The following is a 23,509-nucleotide window of genomic DNA, read 5'->3' as shown; positions in this document are numbered from 1 at the left end:
ACCACAGTCAGGTTGCAACTCCACTGTGTAGCACTGGAGAATGGCATACATAAACCTAAATTGCTCATGTCATGCCAAAGTAACAGATCTTCAATATTTACAAAAACCCATTAATAATCAATTTTAATAGCCTATTTGGGAGAAGGGAATCAGACATTTGGTGTTTACATGAGGCTTCATAGCTAATATCCCACTGATTGTTTCTCTTACTGAAGTAACAAAAAAAAAAAAAAAGAAAAAAAAAAAAATCACATCAAAGACTGCCACCCCTTTACCGACAACCTGACACAGAATGGAAATATACTGTGTGTCAGAATTAGTAGTATAGTATGTTGTGGTCAATGGCTGGCATGTCATCCTGGCCAATACCCCCAGGCCACCAGATGAAGCCCTCCTTGCAGCATGGAGGTGCCCTGAAGACCAACAGGGAATCCTGGACAATGAAGTTTTCATCCACAGCCCTGCTGGATACCACAGGGGCTGCTAGATGGAGCTGCAGGGAGGAGCAAAGGAACTGGGAGAGACGGCCGACGCGCCTATCCAGAAAGTGAGTGAGTACCTGCGGTGTGTGGGCTAACAGCCTCCCGTGTTATATGATTTGGCGGTACAGGCAGGTAAAGCCAGTACCGTATATAATGTAATAGGGACGCAGTTTGATCCAGGCTCGCTTTTAATAAATAGCGGGTGCCAAATCACTGCATGCCCTACAAGAGAAGATGGAATGTTGACTGAGTGGTCGTGGGAAGGGCCGATCTATCTGAAGCAGCTGGATAGTGCTGTCTCATGGAGCAATTCAGTCCTGAAGACCCCGGCCCATGTTGTAAATAAATCTAAAGGGGTGCAGACAGTAAAGGGTCTCTCTCTATCTCATAGAGAGACTCAGACTGTGGACAAGCCCCAGATTAAACAGGAGATCACTAAAAGAAAACAGGGGTCTCCTGACAGGTTGGAAAGGGGGTTAGAAAAATCAAGGGTGGCCAATGAATCCTCCTCAGCGGAGAAAAGGGTGGAGCCAGAAGTACTAAGGTGCTTCAAATCTCGCAGAGAGAGACTTCCAAGGGGACCGCGGCTGTGCTATGAATGTTGCAGGCCGGGCCACGAATGGAGAGGTTGTCCTAGGAGGGCAGGGGATGAAAATATTTATTCTGGTACTGTTCCTCCTAGGTTTGCACAGGAGTGTCAGCTGCATCTTAAATTTTTTTTATCTTTAATAAATTAGCAAAAATCTCAAGTAAAATTTTTTCACGTTGTCATTATGGGGCGTTGTGTGCAGAATTCTGAGGAAAAAAATGAATTTAATCCATTTTGGAATAAGGCTGTAACATAACAAAATGTGGAAAAAGTGATGCGCTGTGAATACTTTCCGGATGCACTGTACAGCTGTGTGAAGATGTATTTATCTCCCGTGATTTTTTTTTTCTTTTTTATTAAATACTAGCGACTGGGAGCCTGATCGAATCGGACTACAAATTCTACACTTGTGAAATCCATACTTCCTCTTCAAAGAATTATTTGTTTTTTTAAGTCCTTGAAATGGTTTTGTTATCATGGTACTGATTTGTGCTTAAAATAGAACTTTTTGGCCGATGTAATGAAGAGCGTATTTTACGACTCTAATCAGAGTCGAAGTAATAATTATTTTGGCGTGGTCATTTTAGATCTGAGATCGAATAAAATTTAAAAAATGACCGTTGTTAATACCCAGCCGTCATTACTCATTTCGCCAATAGATTTCAGAAGGACAGATGCCAAAACTGAACTGCCCAAAGATAGATTTCGACGTACCAAGCAAAAGGCGATACGTTCTAAATTCTTACGGTTCCAGAGCCGTCAAAGGGTTTAAATCAGTTGACGATGTTAGTCCTAGAAAGTACGCCCCACCAAATCAACGTTCCAAAAACCAACCGAACTTACTGTTCTCTGCTCGAACCAACACCGACTTACTATACTCGGCTGTTCAGTGGCGTCACTGAAGCATTCAAACATTCTTAGCCAATCATGCAATACTGAGTCCGCGTTTGCCACTTTATGGTCTAACTACAGAGGCAAAGTCCCATTGCATGGTTCTAACTTGTATTGAGTCGAGGTATTAACGTGAACACCATACATACAGGGCATTGACGCGAACACCATACATACGGATAGTATCAAATTATATATAAGGATGGCACATATCAGTTTCAATGTTTATTTAAACAGTATCTTCAGATAAAGGTGATGTAATCGACAGAAAAAAAACAATGAATGAGTTACTATATTTAACTAGAGGAAAGTTTCAAACAACCAATTCTTCAATCTAAATTGATGTTAAGTATTTAAATATGCCCTGTGTAAGAATGCTATATTTGACCATTTTTTACACTTCATGTTTTTTAGTAACAGATATATGTTATGCTTTTCATTGGTAGGTTCTGGGTCACAATTATTCTCGTTTGCATTTAACTGTGGAGATGTTTTACATGAGAAGCACTGCAACCAGTGATATCTCTAAATAATTAAGCCATTAAGAAAGAACGAAGATAACAGGTCACGTTCCATCTTGTCTCAGAAAAACAAAGCGAAGATCCAACAATTCAGACCTAAGTCCTTTGACATGCCAAACAGCAAGGCAAACCAGAAATAAAACGGATGCTCTTGATAATGTCAAGCCAGTATAAAACAAACAGCAAAGTTAATATTTCTTGATGTATAATGCCTGTGCATTAAATATGTTTATTATTTCAAATAACAGTGCTGATAAGGGGTGAAAATGAAAGGATGAAGATTATTAGAGGAAAGGCTTCAAAGCAGTAACACTGAAGTCAAAGGAATACTTTATTGAATTTGAAGAGTAATAAAACTAAAAATAAAAGATGTCATTGCTTTTTTCTTTCTCAAAGAACCAATTTTGTAAACATTTTACAAACGGACTATAACAGGAAATGGAAATTCCCAAAAACCTAAAGTTAATGAATTATGACCATGTAGCCTTTGTCCCCGGCAGCCTACTATTACTTCTTTTACTTCAGTCAAGTTTAAGCTGAGGATATCTATGTGTACAGCAGCTGTACAGCTTTATTTCTGTGTGTGGACTCATCCTCATCAATGACTGTGCCTATCATAATGGTTCCATTCGCAAATTTAGTGAAGACAGTTTTAATGTTTCTTGCAGTGCAGCCATAACTAAATAGGGCCTACAAACATTACACTTAAGACAACAGCCTTGTGGGCTAGCAGTGCTCAAGAAAAGTGGTGTTTATGTTTTATTAAGTAGCTGCACCACCTGTGGTCTCTCGATTAAAAAGTCACGCAGTTATGGGAGGTATTATGTGCAAAAAAGGATTTATGACAATTAAAAGTATGAAACAAAAATGCAATCTCTCTTTTGCAATTTCATTTTCAAAATAGCTCCCATAAGCAGTTATCTGCAGACAGAACTACAAAGTTGTTATTGCTTGAGCTTTGTCAAATGATGGTTGAGTATGATGGAAAGACAAATGCTGAACCAGTCCACAAACACCATTCTTGTTCAATTTCCAACATACAACTAATTGTGTTTAGATAAAATCCAAACATAAACAGGATCATAAGAGATGGGCATGAACAAGATATCTCTCTTTATATTGATGATATGGCATTCTATGTCTTGGATACAATCTTATCACTTCCATTAAAAACTGTTAGATAAATTTCATACAATTTGTGGTTTTCAAATGAATATGAACAAGATCATTCTCTTCTTAGTGAATGCTCCTGTACATTACATTAAGGTCATTCACTTTTTGGTGATTGTGTCAGAACAGTTTGAAAATTTGGAAATAATTGTTACAAAGACCTGTTCAAACTTAATTATGGTAATCTATTAGAAGTATTAAGTGAGCTTTTAATAAATGGTTATGCCTTGATGAAAAAAAGGTCACAATTTCCCAGTTTTGATGCAGGGTCCACAATTTTAGGTAGCTCTGAACAAAGGCAATTTAAATTACATATCATTGGATGATTTAAAGAATATTCCATAGTTATCAATATAACTGCCAAAGTAAGCTATTTGTGTGTGTGGTTTTATTTTGGTCAGTTGCAAAAATAGAAGAGTGGTGGTATTAAACTTAATTCAAAAGGTTCTCAGTCATAGAAACAGTAGAGAAAATACAACCCTTTTAAACAGTTTTCCAGATTTTTTTTATATAAAATGATATTCATCATTATGGAATAAAACATTTGATGTTATAAGATAACATTTCTGTCATTGTTGTAACCTTGTAGGAGTTATGTAAGCTAAAGGTACTTTTACAATTCAGCCTATTAAAAAATGCAATTTATGCAAGACCTGAAAAAACCTGTTTAAAAGGAATAAACTCTGCAAAGCACATACTTTTAAAGTATATTTAACATTGTTCCCATGATGGCTGCCCAAATGGTTAATTATGCTACAAGTAACAAAACTGAGATGTGTCTCCTCAAAAAAAAAAAATTCAGAACCATATTACCTAAAACCTCCATTAATCCAGAGTAAATTTCTTATATAAGCAAGTAATGTTAATAAACAAATGTTTTAAAATGAACATTTCATATTATTCTTTAAAGATGTGACAATAGAATAGACACTTACTCTGAAGTTGGGAGTGGATCTTCTAAAAAATAAGGGTCCTGCATAGCCTGTTCTGAGGTAATTCTCTTAATTGGGTCCATTGTAAGCAGCTTTTGCAACTAGAGGGAAACAAAAAAAAGTGTCACCTTTAATATTAAAGTTAAAAGTAAATTATCTATAAATTGGCTAAGAAATAAAAAAGTAAAATGTGAAAGTCTTAATAATAATCACAAGTTTTAGAGTAGGCATCAGAATTATTACAAGTACCCTTAAAATCAGCCAGTAATTAAAGTTAATAGAGAACTTCTGGTAATTAATGTATTTTACTTTTATAACTCATTTTAAAGAATAGTAAATATTCAGGCTGGATAAGGGCAAATGTGAAAACGGGATTAGTATTATAAGGTCAACCTTACAGACCTTTAATTGTTTATTTATGGATACTAGCACAAATGATAAACTTTAAAATATAATCTCAAATGTAATTTATTGGTGCGTATACATAATTTATTGGCATAGATTATAACAATTAGCAGGTTGCTAAAAATAACAACAAAAATAAATGTTTTAATGAAAACTCACCAAGTGGAATGCTTTGCTATCAGGTTTCACCTTATGTTTTTCCATATATTTAATAAGGCTGCAGTTAGTATACCTGAAATGTAATTTAAAAGTTATGGGGTGCTGCATTTAGCACAAATATACATGACAGAAAAATTTATTTGAAAGCACCTTCATTTACTCTTACCAGGACTCAAAAGCTATGTGGAAATTAAAACTTTCAAAAATCTTTGAATGTATAATACTCAGGGCTCGCAAAATTTCAAAATCCCTGCTAGCCCTTCGGATAGGCACTCTTCAGTTTTTGGTAGCCCAAAATAAATTTAAGTAGCCCAAATAAAAAAGATATTTTTAATGTATGATATTGTAAAGGAAACAAAACATCAATCAAAAAATTGTTAAAACACAAATAACAACAACTGTAGAAAAATTACAATCATCAACTCAAATATTTGGTTCTGATTGAACATAAATTTCTATGAACTTGTAAGAACTGTGTAGAACATGAATCAGTCTATGTCAGATTCTGAATCTGAAATTTCCACTGAAGTCACTGATGAGAAAATGCCACTCGACGCTGAGGGCATAGCATCTCCTTCATCAGCTTCTCTTCCTGTGCATCGGCCTCCATTTCACTGCTTTTTGTTCTAGTTGGGGTTTTATGACCCAGGTGTCTTGAACCTTTTCCAGAAAACATCCAGAAACGAATTGACTTGTCAGGGCAAAAAGATTCAACTGTTTCCCCATTAATGGAGAGATGCATGCAGTCATTCAGTGTTTCAGGGTGTAGAGAGGTACGATGTGTAGTCTTCACTCGGTTCATGCAAGAAAATCCTCTCTCACAGATGGCTGTTGATGGACTAAGTGTCAGCATTAATTTCACCAGCAACAAGATATGAGAGAGGTGTTCTGGATTCTCAGTGAGGAGATCTCTGTACAAGCAATCTACCTTGCTACCCCGGTGTTCTGCAAACCACATTTTTAGATCCATCCATTCTTGTGGAATTTTCTCTTTCTCTTCCTCATCTAGCAAACTGGCAAAATGTGTGACAAGATAATCCACCTCTTCATCCCCATAAGCACTTCTCTGGGGTAGGGAAGAGTGGAAGGGTCAAAAACCTTGAAACAAGAGAGAGGCTTTTCACGCAGATTTTTAAATCTGTTGTCCATGAACTTGACTGTGTTGTCAATAATCTTCTGAATCTCTGCACCAAAGGTGTCTTTGTCTGTGCCCTCACCACTTCTAGCAGGTCGCTGACTTTTTGTGAGCTGAGTTCCATAGTAGCAAATGCTACCATCCTTCGTTCGCTGTGAACTTTGTGTCCAAGGTTTTCTGGTATTTTCCTGGTTTTGTTTTTAGGCTGAGTAAGCATGATGTGGTGCTCTCAACTAACTGATTTGTTCGTGTGATGTTTAGGTTATCATGCTGAAAATCAGTACAGCACTTGGTTAAGATGATACCTTAGCCTTGGCTGCATCCTCGGACTTGACATCACTTCCTCCTGCCATGTTCTCCATATGAACAACAGTGGGAGTGTAATTTTTTTCCACAGCCTTCAGACATCTCAGCCGGCTTAGAAGCCACCGTGTGCTCTTCAGGCCACTAAAATGTGCCAGTTTCTCCTTTAGCAGTTCACTTATTTCTGTCAGTTCTCTTCGCTTCTTTGGGGAATAGTAGTACATATTAAAGATGGTTTTCAGTGTATCTTCAAATTTCACCAGGTACTCACAGCCTTTCACGCAACCCAGCATGGCTAGCTCTAATTTGTGTGCCACACATTGGATTGTTATGATGTGGGGTATCCTATGTTTCAGTCTCCCAGCTACTCCTGTTTTCTCACCCATCAAAATTTGCACACACTACATTCTTTTTCCATGTGTCTTCTTTGATACCCAATGTTCTTCACTGCTTCATCAATAGCCTCTAAAATACCTGCAGCATTTGCACTCTTGACTGGCTGACATTTGATCATGTATGTGGATATGTCACCATTATCTCTCACATACCTGACATGAACCAACTCCTGTTCTATTATACCAGTGTCTGTACTGCCATCTGCAAGAATGGATAACCTGCTTTCTTGAAGTTCCTTTTCGATCTGGTCTCTTGAAGTTTGTGCTATTGCTCCAATAAACTCTCTGCAAGCATGGTCATTAAGGTAAGTGGAACCAAGATCTAGGCCATTTGCTTTTGGAAGTTTGCAAAGACTGCTAAATTTGGCCAATGGTATCTCACTCTTTGCAACATAGTACACTGTTCTAAACAGCTTTATCGGGGCTTCTTGTTGTGCTTGGTTTATTTTTGGTAAAATAAACTGTGGTGTGCTATTCTGGTAACATTACTTTAAGAGAGGCCCACCGTATCAACAAGTTTAATACAAGGGCAGGCTAAGTTATGAGATTTAATTTGGACCCTCCATGGAGGTACTGACAAAAGAGAGACATAAAATAAAACCAAGAGCCATTATGAACAATACAGTGATCCCTCTGTATTGGGATATACTATATATATATATATATATATATATATATATATATATACATATATATATATATATATATATACTATATACTATATATACTATATATATATATATATATATATATATATATATATATATATATATATATATATATATATATATATATATATACAGTGGTGTGAAAAACTATTTGCCCCTTCCTGGTTTCTTATTCTTTTGCATGTTTGTCACACAAAATGTTTCTGATCATCAAACACATTTAACCATTAGTCAAATATAACACAAGTAAACACAAAATGCAGTTTTTAAATGATGGTTTTATTATTTAGGGAGAAAAAATCCAAACCTACATGGCCCTGTGTGAAAAAGTAATTGCCCCTTGTTAAAAATGACCTAACTGTGGTGTATCACACCTGAGTTCAATTTCATAGCCACCCCAGGCCTGATTTCTGCCACACCTGTTTCAATCAAGAAATCACTTAAATAGGAGCTGCCTGACACAGAGAAGTAGACCAAAAGCACCTCAAAAGCTAGACATCATGCCAAGATCCAAAGAAATTCAGGAACAAATGAGAACAGAAGTAATTGAGTTCTATCAGTCTGGTAACGGTTATAAAGCCATTTCTAAAGCTTTGGGACTCCAGCGAACCACAGTGAGAGCCATTATCCACAAATGACAAAACATGGAACAGTGGTGAACCTTCCCAGGAGTGGCGGCCGACCAAAATTACCCCAAGAGTGCAGAGCGACTCATCCAAGAGGTCACAAAGACCCCAGGACAACGTCTAAAGAACTGCAGGCCTCACTTGCCTCAATTAAGGTCAGTGTTTACGACTCCACCATAAGAAAGAGACTGGGCAAAAGCGGCCTGCATGGCAGATTTCCAAGGCGCAAACCACTGTTAAGCAAAAGAACATTAGGGCTTGTCTCAATTTTGCTAAGAGACATCTCAATGATTGCCAAGACTTTTGGGAAAATACCTTGTGGACTGATGAGACAAAAGTTGAACTTTTTGGAAGGCAAATGTCCGTTACATCTGGCGTAAAAGGAACACAGCATTTCAGAAAAGAACATCATACCAACAGTAAAATATGGTGGTGGTAGTGTGATGGTCTGGGGTTGTTTTGCTGCTTCAGGACCTGGAAGGCTTGCTGTGATAGATGGAACCATGAATTCTACTGTCTACCAAAAAATCCTGAAGGAGAATGTCCGGCCATCTGTTCGTCAGCTCAAGCTGAAGCGATCTTGGGTGCTGCAACAGGACAATGACCCAAAACACACCAGCAAATCCACCTCTGAATGGCTGAAGAAAAACAAAATGAAGACTTTGGAGTGGCCTAGTCAAAGTCCTGACCTGAATCTAATTGAGATGCTATGGCATGACCTTAAAAAGGCGGTTCATGCTAGAAAACCCTCAAATAAAGCTGAATTACAACAATTCTGCAAAGATGAGTGGGCCAAAATTCCTCCAGAGCTGTAAAAGACTCATTGCAAGTTATCATAAGCGCTTGATTGCAGTTATTGCTGCTAAGGGTGGCCCAACCAGTTATTAGGTTCAGGGGCAATTACTTTTTCACACAGGGCCATGTAGGTTTGGATTTTTTCTCCATAAATAATAAAAACCATCATTTAAAAACTGCATTTTGTGTTTACTTGTGTTATATTTGACTAATGGTTAAATGTGTTTGATGATTAGAAACATTTTGTGTGACAAACATGCAAAAGAATAAGAAATCAGGAAGGGGCAAATAGTTTTCACACCACTGTATATATATATATATATATATATATATATATATATATATATATATATATATATATATATATATATATATATATATATATATATATATATATATATATATATATATATATATATATATATATATATATATATATATATATATATATATATATATATACTATATATATATATACATATACTATATATATATAGTATAGTATATTTATATATATATATATATATATATATATATACACACACACACAGTAGAGTCTCGCTTATCCAACATTCTGTATTATCAGAAATCCCAGTGTGCGCCTATGTCTCGTGCGTGCGTGCGTGTGTGTGTGGCTGTGTTTCTCTCTTGCGCGCTCTCTCTCTCTTAATGCACAGGGAGAGACTGAACACGTGTGGAAATCATTGGTGCGCACAAACCGAAAGGGAAACTGGCTTATTCATATACCTAGTATGTGGTCGTGAAAAGATACAAAAGTTTGGCGAACTTTTTGGTCATAACCCGATTTGTACATGTCCAGAGATGTTTGAAACCTGAGGTTCCACTGTATTAGGTTCGGAATGTGTAAAATTATAACATAGTTTGACGTTTAATAGGCTTTTTTTTTTTAACACCTCCCATTATCCGACATTTTCGCTTATCCAATGTTCTGCCGGCCTGTTTATGTAGGACTAGCAGAATACCCGCGCTCATGGCGAGAAGTAGTGTGTTAAAGAAGGTACGAAAAGAAAAGGAAAAATTTTAAAATAACGTAACATGATTGTTAATGTAATTGTTTTGTCATTGATATGAGTGTTGTTGTCATATCTATCTATTTATATATATATCTGTATGTATATATCTGTATGTATATATATATATATATAATATATATATATATATATATATATATATATATATAGCAAAATACCCGCAGGCAGAGAAGTAATGTGTTAAAGAAGGAAAGAGAAAGAAAAGAAAACATTTTGAAAATAACGTAACATGATTGTCAATGTAATTGTTTTGTCACTGTTATGAGTGTCGCTGTGATATATAAATATAGCAAAATAGCCGCTTATGTGATGTCATGTGTTAAAGAAGTTATGAAAAGAAAAGGAAACATTTTAAAAATAATGTAACATGATTGTCAAAGTAATTGTTTTGTGTATTTGGTGGCAGCATCACAAAGTTATTTTCGTCTAGCTGCATCAGAAAATGTACCATGATGTCTGACACGCCTCCTTTTTACTGTTTTCTCACAGCTTGGATTGCTGCTGTCATACACACACACACACACACACACACACACACACACACATATATATATATATATATATATATATATACACACATACATACCTATCTACATCATATATACACACACATACATACACACACACAAATTATATATATGTGTGTACAGTATGTATGTGTGTGTGTGTGTGTGTGTATATATATACATACATACATATATATACACATGCATATACTTGTGTGTATGTTTGTATGTGTCTATATGTGTGTGTATAGCTTTGGTCACTGAGTGCAAGGGAAAAATAATAAAATATAGTCTATAAGTTATTAAACAGTAAAACATTAACGTTTTAAGAAGTACAGGTACATTGAGCTGCGGTGGGTTGGCACCCTGCCCAGGATTGGTTCCTGCCTTGTGCCCTGTGTTGGCTGGGATTGGCTCCAGCAGACCCCCGTGACCATGTATTCGGATTCAGCGGGTTAGAAAATGGATGGATGGAGGTACATTGAGCACTACTGGAGTGGTTGCGGGTAAACTACATTTTAAAGACTGTGTAACACAACAGGTAAGTAACTAACAGCAGCTAAAATGTATATGGATCATCTCTCGGTAGTAGATCCCTTTTGAAAGGCGCTACACGACGGCTGTGGTATAGAAATTACATTTTCTATGTGAACGTTCAAATTTGTGCCTCTGGTAATGTGCCTTACCGGCAATTAAAGAAAATTAGTTTTGTGTCCTCTGCAGTGTTAAGAGAGAAAGGCTTTGGTTTGGGATAAAAGGAAAAAAGGTGTAAAGAAAGGAAAGTTGCCTTTTTCTTTTATATAGTATAGAGAGATGTGTTCGCTGACGTTATGATCGCCTTTTGGGGACAGTCGCGGTGGGTCTTGTGTAGACTGGTGAGACGTCCCGCCATTAATCGGCTGTGATGGCACTGTCAGTCCTCCACTCGTGTGCGTATCTTCATAATCCGAGCTGAGGACCTCATAATCGTATACGTGCAAAAGAAAGTGTGAATCGCCTTAATATTATTTTGCCGTGGTGTAGAAAAGGGGTCCCGTGTTTGCACTTGTCTGGGCTATAGCGCAGGGGGAGGAAGAAAAAAATTAAAAGTGCTCACTTTGACTTAAGGCAGAAGCGCAGTCAGCGTCTCAAAGGCCGGCACAGCTATGCACGCGCTGGCTGCTCGACTTTTGCTGGGCAGGAGACCCCAGTTTTTGTACACACGTTCATGATATCAAAAGTCTCAGCGCTCTTTGGAGGTAATTCATATATTATATATATAGCAAAATACCTGCCCGCCTGCAGCGGAGAAGTAGTGTGTTAAAGAAGTAATGAAAAAGAAAAGGAAACATTTTAATAATAACGTAACATGATTGACATTGTCATGAGTGTTGCTGTCATATATATTCCTGCCTAAATAAGTCACCTCGCTTTGCTCTTACTTTTTACCGTTCATTTAATCATGGCTAGTGGCGGAAAAATTATAAAATGGAAGGAGGATGGCTTTACCAAAACAATTATTGATGGCGAATCGATTATTCATAAAGCTTGAATTGGTGATCTGTTTTTCTGTGTTAACCTCATATTTTTCATACTTCTTCTCAAACTAAGGTGGTGCGAGGGTAAAATGAATCGGGATGCTGATCAATGTAATCGTGTACCAGGAAATCATGCATTGACAAAAGCTCCCTTTGCTTGTAATGCAAAGTGTGATTAAATGCATTATTTTTAACGCGTTATGGAGCACATGCATCAAGCTTCTCAGCTGTGCTTGTGCTAAGAAAAGGAAAGATTTTAAACATAACGTAACACGATTGTCAATGTAACCTTTTTTAAGTAGTGCCTGGAGGATTCAGTGTGAAGAAACTCTAGAGACAGAGTGTGTATTAACTTGTGGATTTTTCTGTGAGTATTTGGTGGCAGTGTGACGAAGTTGCTTCGGAAGACGGCGTTAGCGGAGCTCAGCTCAGAGCAAAATGAGGTAAATGGGAGGGGAGATGATGACGTGACTCCCCCACCCGCCTTAACTGTCAATCCCCCACAAACACAGTCTCGAATTTGCATAAGCATACCCCTTCACCTACAATTTTAACTTAGTTACAAAGTGATCAAAACTCTCGTTTATATCCTCGTCCTCTCATTAAACTTGTATCCCGCATTACCTGTGGGCATGTGAAACGCCAGCGTAGCCTGTCTATGAACTTAATTTAAAGTTTAGGTTTACACCTTGCTTTCTTTCGAGGTAGCAACACTCATGAATATGGTAGTATATGTCACTCGCTCGCTTCTTATTGTTTCGCTGCCTTCTCAATTATATAATGCATGTTTTCTTAAGCGCTTTTGGAGGTCTTCCTGGTTTTCTACGCACTGCGTTGACAGTCAGTTCACGTGATTACGTGGGAGGCGTGATGATGTCACACGAAACTCCGCCCCGTCATTGCAGCTCAACTCCATTACAGTTAATGGAGAAAAATACCTTCCAGTTATGACCATTAGGCGTAGAATTTCGAAATGAAACCTGCCCAACTTTTGTAAGTAAGCTGTAAGGAATGAGCCTGCCAAATTTCAGCCTTCTACCTACACGGGAAGTTGGAGAATTAGTGATGAGTCAGTGAGTGAGTGAGTGAGTGAGTGAGTGAGTGAGTGAGGGCTTTGCCTTTTATTAGTATAGATAAGCGAGACTCTACTGTGTGTGTATATATATATATATATATGTATATATATGTGTGTGTGTGTGTGTGTATATATACTAGCATAATACACACGCTTCACAGCGGAGAAGTACTGTGTTAAAGAAGCAATGAAAAAGAAAAGGAAACATTCTGAAAATAACGTAACATGATTGTCAATGTAATTGTTTTGTCACTGTTGTGAGTGATGAGTGTTGCTGTCATATATATATATATATATATATATATATATATATAAATATATAAATATAAATATATATATATATATTTACACACACAAACATATATATACATATCTATACATATACACATATATATACACACACACACACACACACATATACATACATATATATATATCTACATATATATATATACATACATATACATACACACATACATACATACATACACACACATATATACACACACAGCTATTTCGTATCAGTGCAATACGCTGTTTGTTAAAACGGATGACACCCGCTCTTACGTGCAAGTCTGCGTGGATATTATGAACTATCGTATTTGTTCAAGTTCTATTTAAATTTTAAATAGAAGGAATTTTTATTTAGTCGACAGAAATATCTTTGGTAGGAATGGTAAAACAGACAGGAATATTATTCCTGAATAAATCAACTCAAACCTTAAACAACTTATAATATTTTGCTCTCCATAAAATATATCCTGTCTAAATTATACAAGTTAGAAATAAAGTAAACAAAAAGAACAAACATTCAAATTTCTTTACTCTTATGTAATTTTAACTTAGATTTTAAATATCCCAAAAGATTTTGCTCTCCATAAAAATATATCCTGTCAAAATTATACAAATTCAAATATGAACATGCTGCATAACAAAACCTGGAAATATAAATAAAATGTGTTCCTTTCAGCAATAACAAATCAAATCATTCAGTTGTCTTTGCTCATATGTCATTTTAGAGCTGGACGCCTGGCATCATTTTTTGGCCACAAGTTCGTTTCTGTTTGGTGTGAGGTTCTGTGTTGTGGAGATTCTCAGGATGGATTGCAGGTGCTCATCAGTGAGGCGACTCCTGTGTGCTGTTTTGTTAGTCTTTATCACTGAGAAGAGCTTCTCACACAGATATGTGCTACCAAACATGCACAAGGTTCGAGCCGCATGTAGACGGACTTTTTTTGTTCTTCAAAGTCACCAAAGCGCCGTGCAAACTCAGTGCGCAATAACTATAGCTTCACAATAACTTGCAGCATCATAAGGTAGACTTGATTAATGCGGTAAGTGTTCGGCAAGGCAGCTGAAGCGCTGCATTATGGGATCTGTAGTTTATTGTGTTACCAGCGCTTCATATTCCCGGGCCATTAATAACAATAATACAGTATATAAAATGATCTGGGCGGATATAATTACACGCCGGGCGGATGTGGCCCGCCCCTTGAGTTTGACACATATGGACTAAATAGAAATTGAAAAGATATATTTTTCAAATGTGATTGCGCAATTCAGATAGAGTTGACGCAAGACTACAGCCTGCATGCCTCAATGAGTCATCCTCCCCTCGCTCTTACTTTTTACCGTTCATCTAATGAATACACTGAGTATGGCTTTACCAAAACAATCATTGATGGCGAATAAAGTATCCATTATTCGAGTATGTAGATCGGGTTATATATATATATATATACATATATATATACCCGCGTATCGCAGCGGAGAAGTAGTGTGTTAAAAAAGCTAGAAAAAGAAAAGGGAACATTTTAAAAATAACGTAACATGACTGTCAATATACAGTATTTGTTTTGTGAGTGTTACTGAGTGTTGCTGTCATCAAGGATTTGATTATCATTATTTCTTTCAATCAGGTTCGTATTTGTAGGATGTGTTGTGTTAAAGTTACATTCCGTGTTTGTCAATCATTGTAAAATGACAGGTTTCATTCATCGATTCGTTTCTTACTGCATCAATAAACAGCTCGTCTTCTTCTTTATCTGAGACCTGACACACTGCATGCACGGGTTTTTTACACTGTCTTCCTTTAGCGGACATTGACTTTTTCCAACGTGTGCTTTGTTTCCGCAGTAGTTGGATTTATGAATATGCTTGTATGTATGAGACGCTTCATATTTTTTGCTGCCTTTTCAATTGTGTAATTCGGTTTTGTTCAGTGCTCTTTGGAACTGTTGCCTTTTATCTGTGCACTGCGTCAGTTCACGTGAGCCACTCGCATCGAAGGTTCCCAGCTGTGCTGGTGCCATCTCCTGCTATGTCCATGGCTGTATTTAATGTTACCTTAGTCCTGGCACTTAAAACTTTCTCTCGCAGTTTCGCTGAGTTTGTACCAAACACCACCCTGACCATCTCATCTTCCTCTGCATAAGCACAGTCCTTAACCCGTGAATATTTAGTGGAGTTTGCTATTGGATTGCCGCTGACGGACGGCCTTATATGGGCAGGCACTAAATTACAAACGCCAGCGCAGCCTGTCTATGAACTTAATTTAAAGTGTAGGTTTACATCGTGCTTTGTTTCCGAAGTAGCAGAACTCATGTATATGGTTGTATATGTCACTCGCTCGCTTCTTATTGTTTCGCTGCCTTCTCAATTATATAATGCATGTTTTCTTAAGCGCTTTTTTGAGGTCTTCCTGGTTTTCTATGTACTGCGTGATTACGTGGGAGGCGTGATGATGTCACACGAAACTCCGTCCTCACGGCGTTGAAGCTCATCTCCATTACAGTAAATGGAGAAAAACTGCTTCCAGTTATGACCATTACGCGTAGAATTTCGATATAAAACCTGCCCAACTTTTGTAAGGAAGCTGTAAGGAATGAACCTGCCAAATTTCAGCCTTCCACCCACACGGGAAGTTGGAGAATTAGTGATGAGTCAGTGAGTGAGTGAGTGAGTGAGGGCTTTGCCTTTTATTAGTATAGATTTGTTAAACAGACTTTTTTTGCTGAAGTGATTTCATGTAAAGCTTAATTTATTAAAAAAATTTTAGAATCACTATACAAATTTCCCAGGGATACTAAACAGAAAACTAAAAAGAAAAGATGCACATTTCACAGAGAAAAGTATTGAACTGATTAGTGTGTTTCATAATACAAGGACAAGCATACCATAGGTTGGTAGTGGTATTTTTATCTTTTTTACAAGAAACTGAAATATTGTTAAAAGCGAATATTTAAAATTTGGCAAATTAATTTTAAATTACATTTTAGAATGTCCACTGAGACTTTGTGTTTTACAATATGCTGATCTATTTTGATGAAGTCTTAGATTAGTCCTGGTTGCCAAAATTAGTAAAAATGTACAGTGATCCCTCCTCGATCGCGTGGGTTGCATTCCACAACCCCCCGCAAAAGGTGAAAATCCGTGAAGTAAAAACCATACGTTTATATTTTTTTTTTTATACTGTCACGCTTGGGTCACAGATTTGCACAGAAACACAAGAAGTTGTAGAGACAGGGACTTTAAAACACTGCAAAAAAACATTTGTCACTGTTTCAAAAGTTTAAACTGTGCCCCATACCAAGACAGAGATGACAGTTCCGTCTCACAATTAAAAGAATGCAAACATATCTTCCTCATCAAAACAGAGCGCGTCAGGAGCAGAGAATGTCAGTGAGAGAAAGAAAAGCAAACAATCAAAAATCAATAGGTGCTGTTCGGCTTTTAAGTATGCCGAACAGCAAGCCGCAAGGAAGGGAGCAATGTGGAGGTAGTCTTTCAGCATTTTTCAGAGGAATCCTCTAGGCCAGTGTGTGAACAGCTCCTCTGCCAGGAGCAGAGAATGTCAGAGAGAGAGAGAGAGAGAGAGAGAGAGAGAAAACAAACAAACAAAAATCAATACGTGCTGTTGGGTTTTTAAGTATGCGAAGCACCGTGTGGGAAGCATATCATATATCATTGAGTAGTTTTATTTAACACATAATGCGTGCTCTGATTAGGTAGGTTTTCAGCCATCGACCAATAGAGTCCCTTGTAAGAAATCAACTTTGCAAACCAAATGAGGAAGCATGTACCATAAATTAAAAGACCCATTGTCTGCAGAAATCCACGAACCAGCGAAAAATCCGTGATATATATTTAGATATGGTTACATATAAAATCCACGATGGAGTGAAGCCACGAAAGTCGAAGCGCGATATAGTGAGGGATCACTGTAACATTGGTAAAAAAAAAAAAAGTAAAAATGGTGTACAAATTCTTAAAAAATCCACACTAAATTAACTAAGAGAACACTGTTTAGTAGTGAATATAGTACCATTGAAATTACATACTGTATTTTCCTACTAAACAACTTTTTAAAAAAGAAAATCTTATAATCCTACTCATAGTCATAAAAATAAACCAGGCAAACAAAGGGTGCACAGTGTAAACTAATCCACGATGGCCTTTTTCTTTTATGTTAAAAAGCAAGTGGTACTTAATAAGACAAAAATATCAAACTGAAAATGACTCTGTGTGTGTGTATACCCTAAATATAATAAGTTTTCTATTAATTAAAATGTAAATCCATATACTAATTTGTGCAGTGTTAAAGCAAAAGAGCAAGTATGTTTAATGCAATCTAAATTTAAAAATATGAAAAGATGAACTTCAGATTCTATGGCAATACATTGACTTGTATATAAGATAAATTTTTGATATACTGCTCTGAGCATGCCATCAGATAAATTGGTTTTGCGTAAGGTGGATGTTATGAAGGCATTTATACTTTCCTAAGTGAGATTTCACATAACATTTCAACATTTTCTGAGTAGGATCAATCACAAAATTTGAAGAATAATCGATTTGTCTATTGTTTTTGTGTCAGGCTTACATCCATCTTTAATGGATTGCCTTATCTCCAAGATGTTAAACTCCATCTACTTCTAGCTCACAGATAATTTAAAATGCTGCTGTAAGGAATATTGTTGACCATATGCCCCCTATTATTAACGGATAAGTTTAATATTTTTCAAGTCAAAGTTCTTTCTTAACAACTGTCTTGGTCCCCCTTTTCTCTTTGATTATTTCACTTTTCACACACAGAAAATCCCATTCTTTTGATGGAGCGCCAGTGCAGGAGCCATAAGTGCTGAATGCTTTGCAGATGCAACACAAACAAAAAATATGATAATGAAGCATACAAAGGCACAATAACTAGTGATATGCCTGTACTAGCACTTAGAACTTTTAATCTATACTCAAATATATTAGAATATTTACTTACTTTAATAAAACTTATTAGAGATACTGAATACATTGTTAATATTAAAAAATATCTGTTGCTTAGCCTTAATGAACTCTTTGATATTCATGCCTTCACTTTAGTTGTTCTGTTTAGTGCTACTGCATCAAATGTGACAGAAAGAATAAGATAATTACAATTATACTGCACTTCAGGACCCCAGAGCATTTGACACATAGTACATACTACAGAATCCATTGCAGGAGAAACAGGTCATTCAGATAACCAAAGTCAGAGATACCTGAATTTTCTTATTCTTATAATTCTTTTCATGTTTTAAAATATCCAAGATGCCGACATGGCAGGTGATACATTTGTATAAATTACGCATGATAGGGATACCTTATTTACATATTCATCTACCAACACGCAGTGGAACAGAAAAACGCATGTTCTCCTGCTGTAGAACATGTCTAATTTAAAATATTGTGCATCTCCAAAAGGAAAAACGTACACACAAAAATGAGGGAGACTCTCCTAGGTGGACACTTACTGGAAGAAGTCCATAAATCTTTGGCCGTGGTAAGAATTGAGCGTTGTTTACTATAAGCAGCCCCTGACATACAGTACTGTAATGAAAGTGGTGTATCAACTGGGGTAACTGAGCAGTACCCTTGTTATTATTTATTACTTGCACGTTTACCTCAAACAGCTATGCAGGCAAATAAAACTAGGAGAGAAATAAATATACGCAGATGTATACATGTGTGCACAGACAAAATAGCAACATTTTCATATCAAACTAAATGAATGTACTTCACCACATTTGTGTTTCATTCATACATTTTCTTTATCCTTAATATAACAGTTTGATTAGAAAATACTGATTTTGAGGATAGTTGTTTTGTCCAGTTACTGTAAATTAAGAATTCAAGACCATGAACTTGACTTTGACAATATTTAGTGCATATACATAATGAAAGAGTATTATTTTTAAACTGTCACAAGACTAGAAAGACAAACCTGCACTTATAAATAATTTAAATAAAAGTGGCCATTATGGGTTGAAGAAATTGTCTTTATACTGAGATTTACATTTCATTAAAATTAGATTCATTTAGCATGATGTTCTATTAAAGCTTGACCGGCCCACAAAAAAGTATTTGTTATTCTGAAAATTGCAGAGGGCACTCCTTCATAAACCAACATTCACACTCGTACAAGGCCAATTTTCAACCCCACACATACATGGAGAGATCACATAAACTCCTCATGGCCAATAAATGGCAGCAGAATACAGTAGTGCTACCCTATGCATCACCATGTCACTAGCAATGTTCTTATTTAAATAAGAACACCAAAGAAGAATTTAAAAATTGAGCTTGGAGTAATTTTGATATTTCTTTATTGCTAAAATAATGGCAGAGAATTTTTAAACTGTTGCTAAACATCATACAGTTTAACCAGAATAGACCAAAACTTCGTTCTTTCATAATCCATAACTATGTACAGTATGTGAGCAGCAGTATATTATTTGCCACACATGGAACTGCAGAGTCAAGAAATTAAAAGACATGTCTGGAACAGTTCAGAGATTTTAAAGGTCAGTTTCCACTTCACATGTTCAGAGGTTTTAAAGGTAAATTTTCTCTTCGACATGTTTTTTTAAACTCTGAAAATCTGCAATATTTTTGTTAAAATAATAATAAATGCTATTCTAGCCTTGGCAAGAGAAAATCAAAAGCAAAGTTTTCATATTGATTGGCAGTCCAGTTTGTAATATCTGCGGATTGTTTTTTTTTTCTGTTTTTTTTTTCTCCCATCACGGTTACTAAATAAACCCAAGTTAAACTTACTTGAACTTTTTACAATCTAAAATGCGTAAAAATATTCATGTTTTTAAAAAATTACATTTTGGAAACAAAACTTTTTGAAAAACTTGGAAAATGTCTTTGTCTTTGCTCTACATTCCTACAAAATATTACAGCACATTTGTCTAGTGCTGGTTTTCAACAAGTTCATATACATTGCTAAGTTTTATGAATTACATATTGGAATTTCTCATTTTACTGTTCTTCTTCCGCATTAATTTAGGTTTTCATTATAAACCATTCATGCAATCCATGTGTAATAGTGCCTATATTTATTCCTTACACAACTCTCTTTAAAACAGAGAAAAATGCAGTAATGTCATTTACAAATATCATGGAAATAATTCTTTTCCGAAGTTTAACATTTTTGTTTCATACATAACTTTATCATATACTACATCTGGTGTGCATGTAACTAATTGTACTTTTAAATGTGTTTGTGAGCATATAAATGTATAATACAAATTAAAGAATTAAAGCTTTTTTTTTTATTTCAGTTACATAAATGTCCTTTTGAGGTTTTGCCAGATTTTACGACATTCTGTTCTAGTGAATAGTTTTCAGTTGTGCAATCTGAAATGACAAAATTAAACTTAAATTTTTTAAAATAGTATTTGTACAGTATATGGGTTTTTTGGCTATGGGCAAGGCAACTAAAATTTGTTTAATTTGGTAAGAAAAAAAATATGGAAACCAAAGTACAAACTGGCCTTGAATGAGTCAGTTTAACATCACTCTTTATTGAAGTCAATTTATACTTAGTGTAGTACTGCACAGTTAGTGCTGCTTGAAAGTTTGTAAACTCCAGTTGTACTTTTTAAAGTTATATTTTACTACAAATTCCTTGTTTATTTTTTTTATTAAAGAATCATATTGTATGTGATGTGTACTATTCAGATGAACTGGTGCATGTAACAGAAAAATAAACAAATAAGAATGAGTTTAGAAAAGTAAATGGATCCTAGGTTTTATTATTTGTTAAAAAAATTATCAGGAGAAAATTATTAGAAGATTAAAAATAAGAGTTTTGCATATTGTCAAAATTGTTACAATGCAGAAAAACAAAAAGTTATACTGAACTACAACAGTGAGCATATAAGTACACAGGCACTAAAACAGAGAAAGATTCTTTCATTCATTCACGGTCTGTTACAGACACAAACCAAACGTATGTGTGTACTGTATAATACTAGCATTAAGAGCAGCTCACTACTGAAAACGGCAAATATAGGAGACAGTCGGGATTAAACCGGGGACTCTTGATAACAAGTCTGCAAATCTTACCGCTACGCCACGGAAGCTGTTGTATCGTCCTTGAACCTTTTGTGAAAACGTTTATTTGATCTTTAGACTTCAGGCTTCACACATTCTATAGTTTATGTCTACATTTTGTAACATTTATTACTAAAATATGAAAAAGTTTCTGTTTTACCAATGTGTTTACACAGATTACTGTAGAAACGGAACACACATGAAATGCAGGTGTTCCAAATAACGATGTAATATTTCCATTCTAAAACTCCAGCACTTTACTCCCAGATAATCAAACAAGGCATGAGCTGGGAGAACTTTGTGAACGTTCTGCGACGGTGGGGGGATGGAATAGCAGGCTGCTTGTCTTAATCAGCACATTTACAGGACAAAAGACACTGATGGAGAGGTGCGAACGGATTTAAGGTGGGCCGGATTTACGAGCTTTCTCGTAGGCTCTGGTAATTCCAGTGTTAAATAACAAAAACCTTCACCTTCCTTGTTCAGTGCTTCCACGAAATTCTTCATGAGTCCCAGTTTCATGTAAAGAGGAGGCAAAAATATCGTTGCTGGGTCAACAAGCGATTCATGTGGCACATTTTTCTGTCCTGGAACTAACTTTTTATAGAGTGGCCAGTTCTTTCGAGAATAGTGTGACTCTATGGCACGTCTGTCCCATTCACAGATGAAACAAAAGTACTTTGTATAGCCGATCTGCAGTCCTAGTAATAGAGCAACGACTAAGATCTCCACAGATATTCTAGTTGTACCTGTTATACTGGATGTGCTTCAGCAACAGTTCCATATTCTCATACTTTTCTTTCATATGTGCTGTATAGTCAACAGGTACTGATGGATAAACATTGCCATTGTGTAGCAGAACAGCTTTCAGGCTTAACATTGACGAACCAATGAAAAGACGCCAGTCTTCCGGGTTGTGATCACAACCCAAGGCCGAGAACAATCCTTCAATGTCACAACAGAAACAGAGACTGTCGACTGGTGCAAAAAATATGGTTATATCATGATGTCGGCCTTGAAACACAGAAATATTTGTACCTGGTGACAGCAAACACCATTTCTGCAGTCTCTAACCCAGCAGCTCAGCTTTTGCTTTTGACAGACCCAAATCTCTGACTAAATTGTTCAATTCGGACTGTGTTATCAGATGGGGATCGCCTATAGAGCACAGTTCAAAATCCGGGTCAATGTCACTGTCAGTACCCTGCATTGCAGTTTCTTCATCTGGTACATCTAAGGTCCAATCCTCTGGTGGTTTCGGAACTGAAAGACTGTCATCATGTGGCATGGGTCTCACTGCTGAAGGCAGATTAGGATATTCAATTGACTTACTGTTTTTGGCAGAGAAACCAGACAGTCCACCACATTCAAACAGAAGTGACAGTCCATCACATGGTCTTTCTGTTCTCGCTATATCATCGGAACAGCAAACAGTATCATTTTTCGAGTGCTTTAGAGATAGGCTCTCAGACTGACAGCACATGTCGCACAGCAAATGTGAGGCACCCATTCCTTGTCTTGATCACCAATTCTGCAGCCGAAATATAGATAAGCTTTCTTTACAAGAGCAGTCCATCCAACGTCTCTAAGGTGCACGCAAGTGTATATTCGCCACAGATATAGTAGAATGTGTTGTGGCTGTTACGACATTGACGAGACACATCTCCCGACACCAAAACGTCTATAGCATCAAGCTTACTTACTGTTATATTGCTACAGATACTACACTGATACTATATAGGGTTGTCCAGATGTAATTATGCAATTTTCATTAAGCTGTAACTTAAGTTTATTACATAAAAATTCACCTGAAAAATCCCAGGCCATCGAGAAGTGTGCGAACTGACAACATGAAGAACTACCTTCGCGCCGAACTGGAATCGTCCCCACATAAATCAAAGTCATCCAGATG

At 36.4% G+C, this 23,509-nt stretch overlaps 1 protein-coding gene across 3 annotated transcripts in view; it reads right to left on the bottom strand.

Annotated features, from left to right (window-relative positions):
- Positions 1–23,509, bottom strand: part of cdk8 (cyclin-dependent kinase 8) — a 223,777-nt gene that overhangs the window by 49,000 nt on the left and 151,268 nt on the right. For all 3 annotated transcript variants that reach the window (XM_039745482.1, XM_039745483.1, XM_039745484.1), the window contains 2 exons: positions 5,150–5,222; positions 4,589–4,686 (listed from right to left, as the gene is read on the bottom strand). In XM_039745482.1, coding sequence (XP_039601416.1) covers positions 4,589–4,686; positions 5,150–5,222 — 171 coding nt within the window. The remainder of the gene's footprint in view (positions 1–4,588; positions 4,687–5,149; positions 5,223–23,509) is intronic.

The sequence above is a fragment of the Polypterus senegalus genome, chromosome 2, assembly GCF_016835505.1.
Source record: "Polypterus senegalus isolate Bchr_013 chromosome 2, ASM1683550v1, whole genome shotgun sequence".
Lineage (NCBI taxonomy): Eukaryota > Metazoa > Chordata > Cladistia > Polypteriformes > Polypteridae > Polypterus > Polypterus senegalus.
This window is presented reverse-complemented; position numbering and strand designations above follow the sequence as displayed.